General features: G+C 38.1%; 2 protein-coding genes across 7 annotated transcripts in view; one reads left to right on the forward strand and one right to left on the reverse strand.

The window, feature by feature from the left end:
- Nucleotides 1-1,221, reverse strand: part of LOC139468383 (DNA polymerase beta-like) — a 39,916-nt gene extending 38,695 nt beyond the window's left edge. Inside the window, exon 1 of the mRNA XM_071250322.1 lies at nt 1,040-1,221. Coding sequence (XP_071106423.1) covers nt 1,040-1,187 — 148 coding nt within the window. The 5' untranslated portion in view covers nt 1,188-1,221. The remainder of the gene's footprint in view (nt 1-1,039) is intronic.
- Nucleotides 1,222-1,450: 229 nt separating this feature from the next.
- Nucleotides 1,451-21,003, forward strand: part of LOC139468384 (glutamine--fructose-6-phosphate aminotransferase [isomerizing] 2-like) — a 71,700-nt gene continuing 52,147 nt past the window's right edge. For all 6 annotated transcript variants that reach the window (XM_071250327.1, XM_071250323.1, XM_071250324.1 and 3 more), the window contains exons 1-2: nt 1,451-1,558; nt 18,244-18,351. In XM_071250327.1, coding sequence (XP_071106428.1) covers nt 1,552-1,558; nt 18,244-18,351 — 115 coding nt within the window. In that variant the 5' untranslated portion in view covers nt 1,451-1,551. The remainder of the gene's footprint in view (nt 1,559-18,243; nt 18,352-21,003) is intronic.

The raw sequence follows: 21,003 nt of genomic DNA on the forward strand, positions 1-21,003 counted from the left end.
GTCACTTTGTAAAATAACTGAATATTTAGACGTTTAATAAATGTGTTACACATTTGACAGTAAAAAAATATACACACTATAAAAAAAGCAATGCTCAGGTGAAATAGTTACTTTGTGTTGCAAGTCAAAATAGTGTAAACGAAAATCGCAAAATTACCAAGCAAGTTACTTCGTCACCATTACCGATGCTATTTCATTTTGTTGATCAATTTGACCATATGCCCTTATTACTAACAATAAAAGCGACTAATGCGCTTACGAATGGCGCAGCAGAGGTCGCGAACTAGTCTAGATTTCTGCTATACATCCGGGTACTCACTGGGGAAAAACAATAACAAAGGCAACAACCAGTCCCGGGAAATTGCGTTAGATCAGTGCCCCTTTAATACTCAGCTGAGACTGACATTTGGTCTTAGTCAGCTAAAGACTAATTGCAGTTGTGGTAATGAAACAAGATCATAACTTCACATATGAGGGTAAAAAATCTGATCTGATCCAAGGAAAAGTAAACATATGGTCAGTTCTGTGATGTAAACTAAATATTGATGACTGGATCATACAAAAAACATTTAATCACAGGAACATGGCTGTTGGTTCAAAATATGCATTCGAAGTGAATAAAGTTACAAAGGAACTTCTACGCATCGCAATAGGCCTACACACAGTGTTAGAAATTGGCACTTGTCCTTACCAAACTGCCCAATAGTAAAAGTATCCTAAGGACTAGTAGGAATTGGCCAATTTTAAGGGTTTTGCTTTATGTTATCATTATAATGACTAGTGGACAAAAACTGTTCGTTTCTAACCCTGACACATCTATTAATATGATACACTGTACATTTGTTGGGACATTAACAGCATGACTGTTGATTTTAAAGGAAGGTATCGCTTACGAGTTCGGTATTATCCTGAACTCATGACCATGGTGTCAGGAATATTCTTTGTTTACAAAATAAAACAAGTGGATCGATCTCACTCTCAGGCCAAGTAGAATATAAAGAACATGTCAACGACACATCTTTGTAAATAAGTAAATTACCCATTATAAAGTCTGAAAATTCTGCATTAAGGTTTCCTGATTCTGGTCCTTTTCGTTTACTCATTTTTGTTGATTGCAGAAATAGTCGAAATTTGCTGACTTTCGTACACTGGCTTCTTACTGTCCACCAACGCCAACGAGCGAGCATCTGTTTACGTATCCCATCATCCCTATCAACTTCCGGTCGGCTTGACAGGCAATGATAACATTCGTTATTTCTTTAACCATCGTTAAGATTCGCATGGTTCAAATCAAATATGAAATGACTCGAATAGTTATTTAATATTTGTTTGATCTGAGCGTCAGATATGAAGTGTCCCATTTTAAATATCAATGGAATCGACAACTCTTTGCCCATGCGAAAAGTTTAACTTAACCCGGAAGTAAACGTAAGGTCACGGGTGCCTTATAAATACCGTTCACCGTAACGTGGCACAGATATTGACAGACGATTGTGAGAGGTGTACGACGTTTTATTCAGTGTGTACCGAGATTCAGAGACATTCTTAAATATGTGTGGTAAGTACTCAAAGAAATAATGCTTTATCCACGAACAGTGCTACTATTAGCAAGCGACAACACGTAGTTTGTGTTGACTGTGTTATGTTGATTTCGGCTTGAAACGTGTTCCATTGACAGGAGATTTAGGTCTCTCCAGGCTCTCTTGCTGAAATATTACCGAACGGGGCGGGTAAGCCAACCTAGTTTGTTTGCTGCAGATTTCATGTTTTGTCCTCATCTTTTAGGAACAGGTAATATCTGCACGAAAGAACAGACGTGCTGTATTATTGTAGGGATCGTAGAGATTTCGTCATATTCATAATATTTTGAATGGCTTTGCTGAGATTATGACATTAATCAAGTACATACAAGTTCTATACCATAACTAATTGAGATGATATATGTCGATCTGTTTTGGTTTACATCTATATAAATCCAGTTTTCTGTATCTAATAAATATGCAACAAACCAGATATTGTATTAATTATCTCTAGATTTGCATTACCAAAATTTAGCGTTTTTTAATAACAGCCCCATATGCCTAATCACTGACAGTCGTTGTCATTATGATTGTACAGGTGTCTGTTTTGAATTATGTTTAACGAAACGAAGATACACACCTACCCCTTTTTTTGTTATTCTGAGGTATGCTGCATTATTTCATGGTTATTTGATGAGGCGACTAGTCATCTAATACTATTGTGTGAACTTCAACATGTAACATAACAGTTCCCTAGATAAAATTCTTTCTCATTTAAAGGCATATTGAAACAGGAATTGTCAAACGTTGAAATGTTTCACCAAAAAACACATATGCTATGAAACTGTCTCTAGATTATGTAGATCTTGTCATATGACTTTTGATGTGGAAAGTTACTTTTATTTGTCATACTTTTTTATATAAACTTGACATTCTGCATTAAGGTTTCAACACAATGTTGAAATAATAAATACTCAGTGAGTTGTTGGCTCAATATTTGATAATATTGTTCTAGAGATATATGCAACAGAAATTAATATGACTTGCACATATCTCACTTTCAATACACGAAATAGTGTTTTTGTAGAATGAAGAGTTCCATCTGTGTGAGGTAGAGTCTGATGCCATGAGGCCATTTCTGTCTTGGCAAGATTTCGTCTGATGATAAAATTCCATATATTGCATCAGTTGGTTCTTCAGGTATTCATCTAGGCCTGTTCAGACACCAATATTTGACCAAAAATATCAGTTAAAATTGTTCTTATTGAAGAAACAACTCCCAATTCATCGTTGTGTTTAATAAAGGTTACTAGTTTTTCACTTATATTGGGACCAGTATCGGGCAAGGGGTTTTACTGTTTAATTTTACATCACGTTAGTGAATGCAATGATAAAATACAATGTTGAGATACATCTGAATTTATGAAAATAAGAACTTTTAGACATGCTTTTCCCCCCCCAAATTTGCCTACCAAGTGCACTTAGATTGTAATTTTAGATAAATTTGAAGACATTAAACTTTTATGGATCAATCCCATGTTCTTCCTTCATGATTGGACACTAGCACACCACAGAGTTATACACTAGTACACCACAGAAGTATACACTAGCACACCACTGAAGTATACACTAGTACACCACAGAGTTATACACTAGCACACCACAGAGTTATACACTAGTACACCACAGAGTTATAAACTAGCACACCACTGAAGTATACACTAGCACACCACAGAGTTATACACTAGCACACCACAGAGTTATACACTAGTACACCACAGAGTTATACACTAGCACACCACTGAAGTATACACTAGTACACCACAGAGTTATACACTAGCACACCACAGAGTTATACACTAGTACACCACAGAGTTATAAACTAGCACACCACAGAGTTATACACTAGTACACCACAGAGTTATAAACTAGCACACCACTGAAGTATACACTAGCACACCACAGAGTTATAAACTAGCACACCACAGAGTTATACACTAGTACACCACAGAGTTATACACTAGCACACCACTGAAGTATACACTAGCACACCACAGAGTTATAAACTAGCACACCACAGAGTTATACACTAGCACACCACAGAGTTATACACTAGCACACCACTGAAGTATACACTAGCACACCACAGAGTTATAAACTAGCACACCACAGAGTTATACACTAGTACACCACAGAGTTATACACTAGCACACCACTGAAGTATACACTAGCACACCACAGAGTTATAAACTAGCACACCACAGAGTTATACACTAGCACACCACAGAGTTATACACTAGCACACCACTGAAGTATACACTAGCACACCACAGAGTTATAAACTAGCACACCACAGAGTTATACACTAGTACACCACTGAAGTATAAACTAGCACACCACAGAAGTATACACTAGTACAGTTCTCTGATCAAACACAGTAGGCTTCGTTTGCCTAATACGTTTACAAAATAAGCATCATTTGAATTTTATTCTAGTAAATTTATCTCTGTACTCTGAAACAGTGGTGCACCATAGTTTACCTTTAATAGTTGATTTGTTTTGATCAAGTGAGAAATACATGCGACTTAAAGTCACTTACTCCCTGATCTTCGGAGGGCGAATAAACACCATCCTTGAGTAAACGGCTTCTATTTGGGCAGCATCGACCCACACAGAGGTTTGTACTTGTGTGCCATGTCAACTCATGTCGTGATGTTGCCCATCAGCCGAGGTGCCCACACTCGCACACCCAGAACTTAACGTCAGTTGCAGCCAATGTGTAAAAAACTACGTTCCCATCAACTTACTGATAAGTCTATCCCTAGGCGTGGGCATCCTATGTTATGTCAAGTCTGTTGCCTGTCTTATCATGTCTTCTGTCATTGGATGTACTTCAGCAGATTAATTTTCATGTTTAGGGGATTGGTGAATTTCCTTGTGTGACGTTTTGTTGCAAATGAATCCTGTAATTATCTTAGATAGGCTATTTTAGTCATTTTCATCATTTGAAAATATAATATCACAAATATTTATTTTGATTGAAGTGTTTTGGTCAGGATCACACCCCTATAGGTGACCGTCTTATTAGGCCAAGTATGTGGCAGGGACAGGTTAACTGATATTGCCTATGTATTGTGACATTGATCTATGAGTACTGGCAACAAGTCAGTGACATCAAGCCATTGTAGGCAGACTTTCAATGCCCCGAACATGTAAAGCTAGCCCTGCCCCAGTTATACCTACATTTATTTTTACTAACCAGTTAGGGGTATCTTTACTAATGTAGCGCTGGGCAGGAGATGAGTGTTAATATTACATTGTTTACGATGGAAGAGAATTGATGGATGTCAGCTTCTTTGTTATGGGGAACACAACATCTCAGTACATGTATGTACTTACTCCTATATCGGGGCGGTCGGGTAGCCTAGTGGTTAAAGCGTTCGCTCGTCACGCCGAAGACCCGGGTTCGATTCCTGACATGGGTACAATGTGTCAAGCCCATTTCTGGTGTCCCCCGCCGTGATATTGCTGGCATATTGCTAAAAGCGGCATAAAACCATACTCACTCACTCACTCACTTACTACTCCTTTATCAGGTTTAAGTCTATACTCCCAAACGTGTTCCTCATTATGTAGAAGTTGACATCCATTAAATCTCTTCCTTATGTGTATCACTCCTAAATATCATACAAAGACTTATAAACTGTTTACAAGGAGTCAAAGGTCGTTGACCCACAGAAAAACACATACACATTAATTTCTGAAACAGGTGAGTTTCTCAGGTCATGGGTTACTTGACCCATAGGATGGTGCGGTAGCCTAGTTGTTAAAGATCTGCTTGCCACAGAAAGGATGGGGTACAGAGACAGTTTTGTAATGAAAAGTTCCATAAATGAAATGATTAAATGTGTTGAAAAGGTTGTCATGAACACAATAAACTCCTTGATTCTTGTAAGTAAAATATGTTCATAACGAACACGCTTATAACAAACCGACAGATATAACAAACCTACTTTTTGTCACAGACATTTGCTGTATATATATGCTGTATATATAAGCTTATAACAAACTAATATTAGTGGCACCTTTGAGTTCGTTATAACCTTAGTTTAGTGTACTTGTATCATAAGTATGATTGATCCTGTTCCTGATTGTGTAGCTTATTATCCATAACACATGTACTGGAAATAGCTTTTTTTTATTATATATACAGTATTGTAAAGTTTGTCAGAATTCCTATTTTTCCAAAGTTCTCACTATTGGGTACCTGATCTAGAGCAAAAACTACAACATCAAGCACAAATGAATGCACAGACACCCCTTACTTTTAATCATTTGAAAAGTGGCATTGTCATCAATATCTTAAAAGAGTCAATTACTTTCCATATGATCTAAGGACATTAGGATGAAAAGCTGGCTGTGGACGTAGTTCGTAGCAGCTATATTTAGTAGTGAACCATGGTACCATTGTACAGATCAACCTCAGATCTATTGACTGCCGTAAGCCTATGTTAAGGTATGGAATTATGGTCATCTTAGCGCAAAGATTGCTTTGTACAACTGCACCCTGAACTGCTAATTACTGCTCATTTTGCAATATTTGACTGACAAAAATGCGTGGGAGCCATAAAACGAGTAAGTAATTTATTTTAGGAGTGTATCGTCTTCAATTAATACAGAAAAAACAGTGCATGAAAACTCACAATGCACTCGTGCACTTCATTTCGTAGTGGCCCCTGTAAGTGTGATGGGTCTCTTTACGTCAGCAATCTTACAAAGACATCTATTCATCAACATTATCACAGAGATAGCTAGCTGAATATTCAGATAATGTATTTTGCTCCTTCAGGGCAACTTGTGTGCTAGCTTTGTGGCGTTCCTCCGAGTGATCAACACATGGTTCAGCCATGCCTCTCTCCCTGTCACTACATGGTGTCAGGTGGTCAACAGTTGTGAAATGGTCCCATGTCACAGTATCACATTTCTCCAGCTTGACATTGTCATTGAAAACAATGATTATTTATTTTGCTATAACAGGAAGGCAGTTTAACAATGTCTCTTAAAGTATATGCTGATAGAAATTTGTAACCCTCTTTGAGCAGAAATTTGTATAATGCGTGTGCATTATGGGATATTTAATGGTATTTGAAATGGTATTTGAGCTGTATTTAGCTATATAAAACATGCACCAGTGTAATCTATTTTTGAAAAATGGAACCTAATATTTATGTTGACATTGTATTTTTCTAATTTGTGTCTGACAAACCCTTTTTTGTCCACACAACATTGATCTTTGAAAACAAATACCACTTATAAGCTTCATTTAGCTGCATCAGTAATCCCAGTGTTATGTATAATTTGTCATGCTTTCTTGTTCTTGACATTTCTGGTGTCCCCTGCCGTGATATTGCTGGAATATTGCTAAAAGTGGCGTAAAACCATACTCTCTTACTCTTGTTCTTGATGTCATCAAAATGTGGTTGCTTAAAAATTATGTGCTCATTCAAGTTACGTTTTACAATTTTTAATGTCTGTGACACTGGCAGCAGACAGGCCTTGGACTAGGGTGCAGCTATCGACGTCAGTCTGTAAATAATAGAGTCTGGTGAATCCAGTGATTGACATCATGAACATCAATCCACGCAATTGGGATCGATGACATGCATCAACCAAGTCAGCGAAACTGACCACCAGATCCTGTTAGTCGCCTCTTACAACAAGCGTAGTTGCCTTTTACGGCAAGCATGTGTTGCTGAAGACCTAATCTATCCCGGATCTGTATGTAAGTGATGAGAGGTTCACAACGTGGTGATCATATTGAGTGTTATTATATAGCATCTAATCCTTGCATCATGCTAAGTACGCACACACAGTTATACAGGTCATCGCCACCAGCTGTGCCCTGGTGCTGTACCTGGAGTACAGAACTCCCCCTGATAGGTGCTTGGCAATTAAATTTTGAAAAATATATCTGTTGTGTATAATACACAGCATTAACCACGAAATTTACGATCTTTCAACTTTTTTTCTCACCAAAAATATATTCTAATAACACCCCCCCCCCCCCCCCCCTGAATGCGGATCCTGTTTTCCAGCTGAGTAGACTGAGTGTAAGAGAGACAGTGATGATTTGAGGATATTGTACAATCTACAAACTTTGTAAATAGCAGCTCTCTGTACTGTCACATGGCTGATGTCATCACAGTCATGCTGAAATGTTGTTCATACTGTCAACCACTGGTTTGTCAAGTCCAGACTTATTTACAGGTGTCTGTGATGCAGCTTAAGTGAAGCGAAAAATGTTGGCTCACAACATTCCATTATTTATAGGTCTGATCTTGATATCATCAAATGTGGCCCATCAAGAGGAAAGGGACCTTACAGGCGCTAGGTACAATTGTGCTGTGACATCTTTAAGAGTGACATTTGATGTCAATTCACCTCCGTAAAAAATGGTCATGTGTGTGACTGTTCAACAGTTTCTTATTTGTCTCTCGATAGTTCATAATGTAATAAAAACATTATTTCAAAACATTTCAGCATACATGTCAGCGTTCAATTAATCAGACATTATATCAAAAAACTGCAATTAACATACGGTAAATATACACAGTTATAGTCTGAAAATGAGTCATTCCAGAAAATGAGCCTAAATGTTTGATGCCATGTATCTCTGTTATAAATATAAATTGAAGCTTGTGAATTGTATTTTTGTGTTCCAAAAATACTTTACTTTTAAACATAATGAGAAGTCAAAATGGGATTTTTCCCCCGCATGGTCCCTTTTTTCGGGGTGGTCACAAATATAGAATTGACCAAGCTAAACGATGTTAGAATGTAGCATGGTGCATCTCAGCATTTTGAGCCTGTATTGTTACAGGGAATTATTTAAGATTCCAAAGTAAGTGCCGATGGCAAGCAAGCCTGGGGCTAAACATCAGCCTCTGAGCAGGGACCCGTGAAGATCCAGGGTAGAATAGGTCTTCAGCAACCCATGTTTGCCGTAAAAGGCGACTAACGGGTTCGGGTGGTCAGGCTTGCTGACTTGGTTGATGCATGTCATTGATCCCAATTGCTTGGATCAATGCTCATGCTATTAATCACTGGATTGTCTGGTCCAGACTCGATTATTTACAGAACACCATCATATAGCTTGAATATTGCTGAGTGCGACGTTAAACAACAAACCAACAAACCAACAGGGTTCGATAAGCAGGGTCTGAGCAGGGTTAGATAAATTCCTCATTCTTATGTTTATGATTCAAGGGGAAAAGGGTCATTTCTTCGAATGGTGAACCCTCGTAGGTCCGTTCCTGAGCAAGAGCTGGTGAGAGTTGGGGGGAAAGTAGGTAGCCCTGACTTGGAGTACTTCCATGCCGATCTGGTTGCCATCCCTTAATATGAATATCTCTTACTCAGCTACACAAACAGATTAAATACTTGTCCACCTAATATGCAAACAGAAAAGACGCAAGATGAGGAGGCGTTGGGGTAATCTACAAGCTTGTGATATCACTTGGGTCCACATGGGGCCATCCCCCATGGTGCATGCTGGGCACTCTCCTGGTGATGTCAGGTCCTTGGTGTGTTGTTCAGACGTGACTTTGTTGTTGAATCATGTTCCGTCAGGTTCAATAAGAATCTTGTTGAATATTGGGGAGTTGAACATGAATGTAGCTCACTGTTTGATTCATGTTAAATATTATCACTAACTTAGATTTCTGTTTTGAATTAGTATTTTGGATCTGTGAATTTTTATGTTTTAATTTTGGTGGTATTTAATCAGAAAGCTGATCAGACATAACCGTGATGAAAAATACTCTCAATGTAGTCCACAGGGATGTGTAGTCTCTAGACCCGAGAATGAATTAAAAATGGAATTCAGGTCATATCTGGAATCCTTTGTCAAGTCTAGATTGCCACAACTTTGAAATTAAACATTGTTCTTGGTGCCATTAGGATATTTTTTTTTTAGATGTATTTTTATTACATAAGATTTTACTTTATTTCTTGGATTAAATGTTAACCGAGGAATTGGAATAAATCCTCTAAATGTTAAGACCAAATGACAGGGAAGCTTCCAATAGCATAGTTGCCCTCGCCATTGTGTCATCGTATTTAATGACCGCCCCAGGATATGGAGATAGGGGACATAGATGTTGCATCATCTTATACCAGTCTTGTCGCAGATGATCACTTGCTTGATAAAGGTGTTAGGATCTACACAGAAACGTCACACTAATTGTAATAAAGAAGTTGTTCATCCATAGAACTTGCCTTACTTCAAGTACCTCTTTGATTCTTTGTACTCTAAGGTTACCTAGATATTGTTCAGTATTGTAGACACAGTACCATCCAAGGGTCTTTGTTTAAACTAATTGATGTAGCCAAGCCAATGGTTAAAAGTGCTATTTACTCAGAAGTTGCTGAGGGACTAATGTAAAACAGTGGCCTTGTGAGGTCAGCCTTGTGAGGTCAGCCTGCTTACCCAGTAATCACCAGTTGCTGGTACTACTTATGTCATCCATTTCAACAATGTTGATCCTGGGATATAAACCTGTCTGGTTGGGGCCTAGTGTCCCCAGTCAGGTCACAGCCAGGGGCACCTGTCAAGACCTGCCTGGGGGCAGGTCAGGGACAGCTGCTTTGCTTTGACCCAGGGGCAAGGAGTCGGCGCTGATTTCATTGATGGAGTCACCTGGGTGGGTTAAGATTACATCAGTGTTGAAGATGGGGATGCACTTGTCATAAATTACACAAAACAATGTTGGGTATTGCCGGGGGCTTTCTGTTGTGTTATTAGTGTCATTTGGGCAAGAAGATATTAAGTTTTGTAATACTAATATTATCAGTGCATATTTTATTATTTCGGCCAGTGTTGGAAGGTCATATTTACGACAAGTATGTTTGTTGTTTAATGCTACCTAGCAATATTCCAGCTATTTGACGGTGGATGTCTGTAGATGATTATGAAAAGAATTCTCCTAACATATTTGTAAAAATGTCATGGTCAGTGACTAGCAACAACGGTTACCGATAGTTATCACTTAGAACTTCAATGAATCAGTAGGTTATTCACTGCATGGGCTATAGCCTGTCTCCAGGGCCTCAGAGACTAAATTACAAAAATGAAACCAAGTGTAGATTGCCTGAGCTGTGAAATGAAGCATTGTTTGGATTATATTTTGTGGATGTATATTGTTAAAGAAGAATAATGTTATCAAAGGGACTAAGTGTCTATGTTGCCTACTACAGTGGGTGGTGTAGTCTGTTTCACAACACAATCATGTGCTGTCTCACCACACTGTCACAGCCATCCATCCCATGACAAACACCTGCCTACAGCCGTAGAAATTTTTACTTTGTTAGACAAGTCCAGAGGACAAGTGCAGAGTTATGCAGTGATCTGTAAAGGAGTTCCAACTAAGTGCCATTGGCTGGCAAACTCGTAAAAAAATCATTGTTCAATATTAGATTTATAAAAATGTTCTTATCATTGTAAATTCTGAAAATTGGTATTTTTTTAATTTAAATTTAAAACTGTAAGTCCGTTAGAGTATGAGAGTTATGATTTTCATAGCATTATTGTCGCTTTTTGTAGGCTCCTTGTGGGAATGTGGGCGGTCGGGTAGCCTAGTGGTTAAAGCGTTTGTTGTCATGCCGAAGACCCGGGTTCAATTCCCGACATGATGTGTGAAGCCCATTTCTGGTGTCCCCTGTGGTGATATTGCTGGATTTTTGCTAAAAGCGGCGTAAAACCATACTCACTCACCCACTTGGTGGGAATCTTCTCGATTCTTAACAAGAATTCTAGATGATGAACAGTTTGAGTATACAACCTGCATAGGATCCTTCTTGTTTCACATTGTTTCAGAGCATGGCTGGAGAAGACTTATGTGACTCAGAAATAGGGAGACAGCTGTCTCAGGCTTGATATGGAATCAGTTTGTTTTTCTTGTATTATATGGCTTACTTGCCAGTTTTATTTTTCACACATGAGCCCCCTTCCCTCTCGCTAGTCATGTATAACTTATTTTACAAAGCTTATGAAAACATTTATGAACTTTTGTCAGTAATTTTGATTTTCAAGGTGGCAACTTGAATCAGGTTTAGAATTCCTTCTTTTTTTAAAATTTTTTTTTTTTTCTAAATAATCAGACAATGATACATTTGCTGAAAAAGTGTGCTGTTTCTGGCCCATTGAAATCTACACATACATTCTCTTTTCTGTGATCTGTGCTCAACATATTGGGCCAGTTACATACAGTGAAACTGTTATTCTGGACAATGTCATTCCAAGTAAAATCATACGAATCAACAAATTTCTGATTAACAAGGAGCGGTAGGGTAGCCTAGTGGTTAAAGTGTTCACTCATCACACCAAAGACCCGGATTCAATTCCTGACATGGGTACAATGTGCGAAGCCCTTTTCTGGTGCCCAGTAATGGGGGGTTCTGCATTAACAAGGCTGCTTTTCATAGGAACACTGTTCTATGGTATGTAGAAAGATGTTCCTTGTTGTGATTTTCGTGTAATGGGGGGTTCTGCATTAACAAGGCTGCTCTTCATAGGAACACTGTTCTATGGTATGTAGAAAGATGTTCCTCGTTGTGATTTTCCTGTAATGGGGGGTTCTGCATTAACAAGGCTGCTCTTCATAGGAACACTGTTCTATGGTACAGTCGTGCCCCGCTTATACGATCTTCAGATATCCGGAAACCTCGGTTCCCGGACGATTTTCATTCAAAACGAAATAATTACTATATAAATTTACCCGTATATACGGAAATTTAGTTTCCGGAACCGGACGGTCATTTTCATACACAAAACACTGAAATGCACACAAAATTGTCTCACTTATCCGGACAATACACTTCCGCTGGTGGTAATTCTTTGATTCGTGAGAAGTCAATTAACCAAGTGACACATTATTGTTTAAAATTCAAACCTCAAAATGTGGTAAAGTTAAAACTTCCATGACAGACTTTTTGAAACGTGTATGAATAAAGATTGAGTGGATGTATCTGTTTGTTCTGTCATCTGTCATGAGTTGAATAATTGAAGGGAAGTAACTCTTCCAGTAAGAAGCTGGTTTCAGTTATACGGAAATTCGTTTATACGGACGAATTGTGAAATGACGCAAGTGTCCGTATAAACGAGGCACGACTGTATGTAGATGTTCCTTGTTGTAATTGTCAAGTAAGGGAGGTTCTGGATTAATGAGTCTGCTCTTAATAGGAATACTTTTTTAATATATGTAATAAGCGCCCAGGGCGCTCTCAAAATTATAAATAGGGGGTGCTTATTAGAATATTGTTTTGAGTTGAAAGATCGTAAATATTGTGGTTTATGCTAACAGCCTGAAATGTTTACATACGACAGATATATTTTTCCAGAATTTGCACATAATAATTAAGGGTGATGTAACACACGAGTGCGTATTATACACGAAACAATAAGTCTTGTGTACATTGATCAATCGGAAGGGGTGCTGATTGGGATTGTTCACTAGCCAATATACTAGCAAATATCGCTGTTGGTGCTTATTAGAGCGGGGCGCTTATTGCGTCTATACGGTAAGTAGGTGATTGTTGAGATTTTTAGATAACCGTATATGACAGCAGATAAGCCGACCCTGTAGATAAGCCAAGGTAGTAACTTGACCATTGAAATACGTAAGAAAATGATATGACCCGTAGATAAGCCGAACCAGGAAGTGATAGGCAAAAAACACTGCGAAGTCGTGCTGGTACTCGCAGATATTCAAAAATATAAGATGAAAAACATAATTATATAAGATTTAACAAACAGCAAGTTTGTGATTCATGATACAGAATGTTCCAGACACATGCTGTTAGTCACATTAGAAGTTGCACATAACTTGCATATTTCAAAACATTGTGTCATCTAAATACATTTGATGCATAGTTTTTAATTGTGTTAATTGTGCATGCTCACCAGATAATACGACTTGGATATGTATATATACTCTAGTGTCTATTGTGTCTGGTTAGCAGGTGTATCATGGAGTATAATACATGTCAAGACTATACCGACTCTTAATAGTCATAAATATCATATACATTTATAACTTTGATTTCTGCATGTTAGCTATCTGTACTACTCAACAAAGGACATTCTTTCTGCCAGTTTGGCAAAAGTAAGTTGGTGTTAATTCTCTGGTTACAGTAGCTACTATTATTAAGTCCCACATGTTCAAACTGAGATGGTTCAATCCCCACATGGGTACCATGTGTGAAGCCCATTTCTGGTGGCCCCAGTGCTGGAATATTGCTAAAAGCGACGTAAAACCATACTCACTCACTCACATTCAGACTCTGCAATTTGCTGTGCAGAGTTGCCTCCCTTGGATATGCCATGATTGTAGGTTTGAATCCAGGTTCGCCCTGATAATGTTTCTAGGTTTGTCAGCACCATACCTATGCTTGTGGATTTCACTAAAAATCTCAGACCTGCATCACGTCGGTCTTTCCTCTCACATTAAGCTTGAATACTGTTCTAAGCGGCGTTACAAACAACTCACTTACAGGTTAACTTTGAATGGAGATTATGGGCTTCTGCTAAAACAATTGAGCACCGAGAGGCAGATCCAGGATAGGGGCAGTTGGGTTAAAGCTTTCGCTCGTCAACCCAGAAGACCCAGGTCGATTCTCGACATGGGTACAATGTGTGAAGCCCGCCATGATATTGCTGGAGTATTGCTAAAAGCGGCGTAAAACCATACTTACTCACTTAGGTCCAAAATACATGGGATACAAAGTAACAAAGACAACAAAAACACATGATAGGAGACTGACACAGGCTGGCATTTAAGGTGCACTCTCATTTCCTCTTGGCTTCCCAGCTTGTGACATCTTTGTTACACTCTCGGTAATATTGTGGTATAAGGCGCTGCAAATCGCTGTGTGTTGTTGCATTCCTTGGTTTGAATCTCAGTTTGCCCTAATTAGGTTTCTAGGTTTTTCAGCACCATACCCGTGCTTCAGGGTTTCTCAGAAGTGGTAAACATCTAAGACCTACTATAATATATATAGTAGGTGGAAGATATGGGATATCCTGTTTCACCTATTCTGTACAATGTCCCTCATTCAGTCTTGCTTGACAACAGTAAAAGGATCTATCCCGAAACATCGCTTTTTACAGTTAATGAATATTAAAGAAGTTGTTATCCATAAAATTGTGTCTACCTAGTATAGAGAGCTCCACGACACGGGATGTCACTTTGAGGAGCTTGCTTGGCTTCCCCACTGTCCCACTGCTAATGTACCTGTTAGCATAACAATTACGGTATTCAGTCAAGGGCATGGCAATGTCTAGTGATCCCATGCCACACCAGGAAGAACACTGAAGCGAGACTGTAACACAATAGGAATGATAAGTACTTTACACAATGCCTATGTTACGAACATAGGTTGCCTTTCAGTATAATCTTGCACCAGGATGCAATGACGCACCAGTGGAAAAACAGTCCAAAGAGACCTTTTGTAACAATAATTTCACTTTGTGAGACAAGTTTCACAAGAGATAGTTTGCAGGATTAGCGTGTAAAGTTTGGAAATCACTTGCAGCCTATGGTGATGAAAATAAAGACACTCTGTGGTAACACTTGACTAATTAGTTTTGTCATTTAGCGGTACACATTGGAAACATCTCTTAATGTACATACTTCTCTATATATTTCTATGGTTTGTGTTTTGTTTTGCAATGAATGTATAAACTTGTGATCTTATGATAATACGTGTGAAGACAGTTGTCCGTTAAGTTTTTGTTTCACTTTGGTTTTCCAATAGTTTAAGGGACCACCTCCGTGGTCTAGTGGTAGAGCGTCTGCCCGGAGTCAGTATACTGTGTCTGAGTGGGGTATTCATGTTAAACTGCGGAATGGTATCTCAGTGAGCTAGCAGGACCCTCAACGCATAAATTCAAAGACATGTAGAATAAGAAAGAATGAAGAGACAACTCATATTGAAATATTGTTACACAGATCAACTTCATAGCTGAGGCTTTGTCACTTTGAGTGAGTGAGTGAGAAAATGGACGTATGTGGTCTCAAGGATCACAATAGATTTGTTACAGCTTTCAAATTAAAGGTTATTTCCTACACAAACAAAAATCCTGAATAAGTTGTACAAGTTTTACTGTTGAAACGAACCAGTTGTAAGAATGTAATTGCAGATTGATTTGAAAAGAATATGATCTGACACAAGTTTGTAATAACTGCAGACCGATTCCATGGTCTAGTGGTAGAGCGTCCGCCCAGAGAGCGGAAGATCCGGGGTTGGATCCCCGGCCGTGCCATACCAACAGTAGTTAAAAAATGGTACTTGTTGTTACCCTGCCTGGCATTCGGCATTAAGGGGCTAAAACAAGTACTGGTTGGCTTGGAGTCAGTATACTGTGTCTGAGTGGGGTATTCATGTTAAACTGCGGCATGGTATCTCAGTGAGCTAGCACTATAAATCGGCATCAGTCCGGACTAGTACAAGCAGCCACACAAACACACACATGTGCATGCACGTCGCTATATAAGTGCAATAATCTTGGACGCGACGTTAAACCCCATTTCACCTCACCTCACCAATAGTTTAAGGAATGTCATTATCAGATAATGTTTCAGTATCCAGAAAAAAATGTTTGCAAGAGGTGACTAAGTTAAGACTACAGCTATCTTTAGACGTAGTGTCACAGCAGAAAGATAGTCACAATGTCCCTTTGGGCATGACACATAGATGTCCTCACCCAAGTGTCTTTTCTGTGTCAAGTATATCAACACAAGTCGATAAAATTTAAAACTATGAGATTTAAACACAAACAGGTATTGTTCTTGAGCGAAAGGTCTGATTTTTGTGACATTGGATTTAATTGAACTACATTGCAGTACAGGGAAAATAGTGACATGGCGGACATGGCTCTTTGAGATTAGAGTATTAAAGAACACCTTTCATATAAATAACGTTCATTTATCATGCCATAGTCTGGTATAGTATAGTACTACCGTTTGAGTACTATATATCTGACTTGGTGTGTGTGTGTGAAGTGCTTTAACAAAATTAACATATAGTATAGAGTGGACAGCAGTTTAAAAAATCTGCATTTCTCATTTTTCCAAAATTTAAGTGAACTCTATTGCAGTGCAGGGAAAATAGTGACATGACTTTGAACGTGCATAGAATCGTGAGATTAGAGTATTTTGTAGCATAAAACAGCCTCCTATGAAGGTCGTAAATGCCCCAAACCCTAGATCAGCTTACTTTAGAATGTATCAAGGCTAATGTTCTGCTACTTAAAGTTTATGTATTCTTTCTGTGGCTATAACTTCCTTACCAATGTTACATGATTACGGCCTCCGTGGTCTTGTGGTAGAACGTCTGCCCCGAGAGTGGTAGGTTTGCGGTTCGATCCCCGGCCGCGTCATACCAAAAGGTGTTCAAAGATGATACTTGTTGTTACCCTGTCTGGCGCTCAGCATTAAGGGGCTAAAACAAGAACTGGTCAGCTCAGAGTCAGTATACTGTGTCTGAGTGGGGTATTCATGTTAAACTGTGGAATGGTATCTCAGTGGGCTTGCACAATAAATCGGCATCAGTACAAGCAGCCACACACATATATGTGCAATAATCTTGGATGCGATATTAAACCCCAAATCACCTCACCTCACCATGGTTACAGCCTGTGACTTTAGCCACTTGTAAGAAACATTTCAGTCGAATACTAGTTCATATATCAGTTTGTATATTACAACAAAAATATTTGGATAATAATGCCAACATAAAAGTTTAGTCTGTAAGACTCAATAAGTTTTGGCCCAGACTGTAGTCTAGGTATTGCGCCAGATATTTTTTTGCCTTGAAGGTAACCTTCTGTGGATTGGTGTCTAGACAACTTCCTCATTCCTAGTATAAGAATTAATTATAATAAGTTGACAGGACATTAGGTTTTGTTGTGCAAGTTTACAGTGGCACGGTAATCTATTTCAGGGTAATCATGCTTAACGGTAATCATGATTAAGAGCTGCATCTGTCCAAGATCATATACTTTACTTCCTTCATGCAAAATCAATTAAGTCTGTTCAGCAACACTGGTATTCCCTCCTTTAGCCTTGTAGACTACTCAATGGGAGAACAGCTGATTCTTTCATATAAATATAGTTAATCTTTCATGCCATAGTCTGGTATACTTTTGTACTACAGTAATATCAAAGAATCACGTGTTCCCTAACTTCCTTTGAGTACTGTATATCTGACTGTATATTGGCAGGTGCTCAGTTTGTTAATAAAAACAGATGTAGTGTTTGTGAACATCTGCAAAATGTTGACTGGTTAGATTACAAGCTTGACTTTAGGCTTCTGTATTGCTTACATTGGATTAGTGTAAGATATTGAAATGTGCAGAAATGCAATATGCTAACGAATTGTGTATTTAATTTCCCATATGGATCATACAATCCCCGAACATACCGTTAGGTAAATAGTTTCTGTGTTAGTCTTGTTAATGAGGCTTTCTGAAGTAAAAAGTATTTGAATTAAATGTTACTGTTAAAAACGTTCCATTTGGGGATTTCAGAAGTGAAGATTTCTTTGAAATTAAGCTGATGGTAAAGTGTGGGTTTTGAAGTTAAAAAGACGACTATTTTTAAGCAAAGCAAGTAACTGTTGGCAACTCCGAACTGTCTCTAACAAGCTGACGTTTGTTTTATTCCAGGTATCTTTGCATATTTGAACTATTTAGTGCCGAGCACTAGACGTGAGATTCTGGACATCCTCATCAACGGCCTAAAACGTCTGGAATACAGAGGCTACGACTCTGCAGGTGGGTGACTTGTTTACTTTTCCTCTGTTTCCCACGTTTTGTTTGTTTCCTAGTGACATTAAACAGTTTTGAAACGACCAGTCGGGGGACCCTACCAGACAATCTGGGTTCCTCTGAGGACATGGTCAAAAGTGCAGATGGACTTCACATTTGTCCCTGTAACTGTTTGAAGCATGTATTAGAGATCTAAGACGACAACAGGCTCCCTAAGGGTTATTTAGTTTTATCCATGAACTTTCAATGTTCTGAGTAAGTGTGTTATTTCATCTTTGAGATATGGTTATTAAGTGACATTTTAGAAGCTGTAGCTTCAACTAGGACAGAGGATGTTTATGGATTTCATTTTTTTAATTTTTCGGCAATTTTCTTTGGGAGATTAAAGAAACTGAAATCCATGTTGACTTTGTCTTCGTGTTGAGGGTGAGGTATCATGGTTACCATGGTTACTCATCCATATTGTAGTGCTTCAGATTCACAGGGGTCCGGTCATTGACCCTCAGAGAGACAAATAGCCCATCATTGTAAGGAAGCTAAGCCACCTAGCTCTATATGTTCCTTCATTGTCACAGGCGATGTGTTCCTTGATCATTATCAGTCTGAAACTTCCACATTACATTTGTCTTCAACATAAACTCTGTTAATAATAATAATAATAATGATGATGATGATGATGATGATGATGATGATGATAATAATAATAAAATTAATAATAATATCAACACCAACAATAATAACAACAATACAGGCCTATTATTAGCAGACATGTTTTCCACAATCAGCTATTATTTATTTTTGTGTCTACATATGTGTAGGAATAGAATTTAGTCACAATATATTTTTCTAGGTAGTTATTTGGCTTCCTCTGAATTTTAGACAGTAGACACATTGAATTTTAGGTCGCATTGGCGACCATTTTAGTTGCAACTTTGAGGCCTGGTTAATGTTAACATTATTGTGAACCACTATTTACCTCGATTTTGTGATGTTGATGGTCTTAGTATGTGATAATATAGGGTCATTTTCCTGAACACAGTCCAACTTGCTGGACACTGCCCTAATTGTCGATGGACGTCAAAAATCTTCAGCTTAAGGTTCAAATAACATCAAAAATGCTGTACACAATACACTGGTGCACGTGAAGTGGTATCTGCCTTAGTTCTAACCCTATGGGTAATATAGCTGGATGTTACGTGTCAATCAGATCCATGGGAGCTGGTTCCAATATGTTATATGTGAAATTATTAACTGAGTCTTCACTTGTTTTGTCTGTAATATTTCAAATATTGTTGGATCATAGGTTTTCGAACATCATATGTGTATGTTTATTGCGATTACTCACGCTAAAACTGTGAGTGTATCATCACACAGATATTGTAACTACTCAGATGATGGCTTGTTTTAAAGAGAAAGTTGTCTTGTGAATTGAGAAAGTTATATGTGAATGAGATGTTTTACAGTTGTTCATGTGATAAGAGAGAAAACTACGAATGTTTCTTAAGTGTCCTAAAACCCATAACACAGGGATAGAATATGCAAAAGTTGCACCAGGCTGTCTCCCACTTAAATTATCAAAGTACCTGCATAGTCGTGAGTTTCAAGAAAGTATGTCTACGGCCTGCATCAGTCTTGCTGTGCTGTCCTCCCACGTCAAGATGACAAGATGTCTGAAGTGAAACTCAGGGCATTGTCAAACTCCATGTCACTTGCTCACCCAGTCAGTCATGGTGGAAATTATGAAATGTTAACCCGGTAGATAGACAGTGATAAATAATCTTCCAAGTATTTTATTTCAAAAGTGTTAACTTGACTTAGACTGTTGTTAATCTGTGAATTGATATTGATTGGACTCCCCTTGTATTTTTTCTAGAAGTGATGAAAAATATTCACTCATTCAACCTGATTAATGAGACTTCATGGTACTGCAATATGCTTTTCGAACGATATGGAATGCACTATTTTTCTGTGTTCAAATATTTTGGGTGAAAATTTATATATAACAAGTTTTGAATTTATTGTATTGTTAAACCTGCACTCTACACAGAAATTCATTCACAAATGATGTTTCCCTTTGAAATGAATTGCGAAAACGCAGAACTATTTTTCTCTTGCCTTGTTATCTCTGCTGTATCCATGACTACAAAATGGCGTCGACTGACCATTTTGAGTAATATTTACTTAACTATGCTCGAAACAGGATTTGCATGTACAATCAGTGTCAATCATTGTCAAATACTTTTACACCCAATATATCATAACAATCATATAATATGATAATACAGATACCTGTTTTGCAATATATCGCAATACAATTTGTTTGCAAATACAAAGCCCTACTGATTATAGTAAAATATTACTTTGACAGATTTTGTTCTACCATGTCTGGAGGCACATTTTACAATGAAATGTAGATTTATGCAGGAGAGAACTCTGTTTACGATTCAGGTGTCATATTGATCATCAATGCACAGCTTGTAAGGCATGTATGTTTTAGGCAGCACTGGAAGGCAAATGATTTCTTAAATTGTACTCGATATATATTCTTAACTATGTTCGTACTGTGAAACAGCTCATGGCAGTGCTTGGTGAAGATGAAAGAGAACACGTAGTGATTTACATGTCATGAAGGATTGTGACTTGAGTTAATTTGCTTTG

The sequence above is a fragment of the Haliotis cracherodii genome, unplaced genomic scaffold (genome assembly GCF_022045235.1).
Source record: "Haliotis cracherodii isolate W230 unplaced genomic scaffold, xgHalCrac1.p SCAF_2, whole genome shotgun sequence".
Lineage (NCBI taxonomy): Eukaryota > Metazoa > Mollusca > Gastropoda > Lepetellida > Haliotidae > Haliotis > Haliotis cracherodii.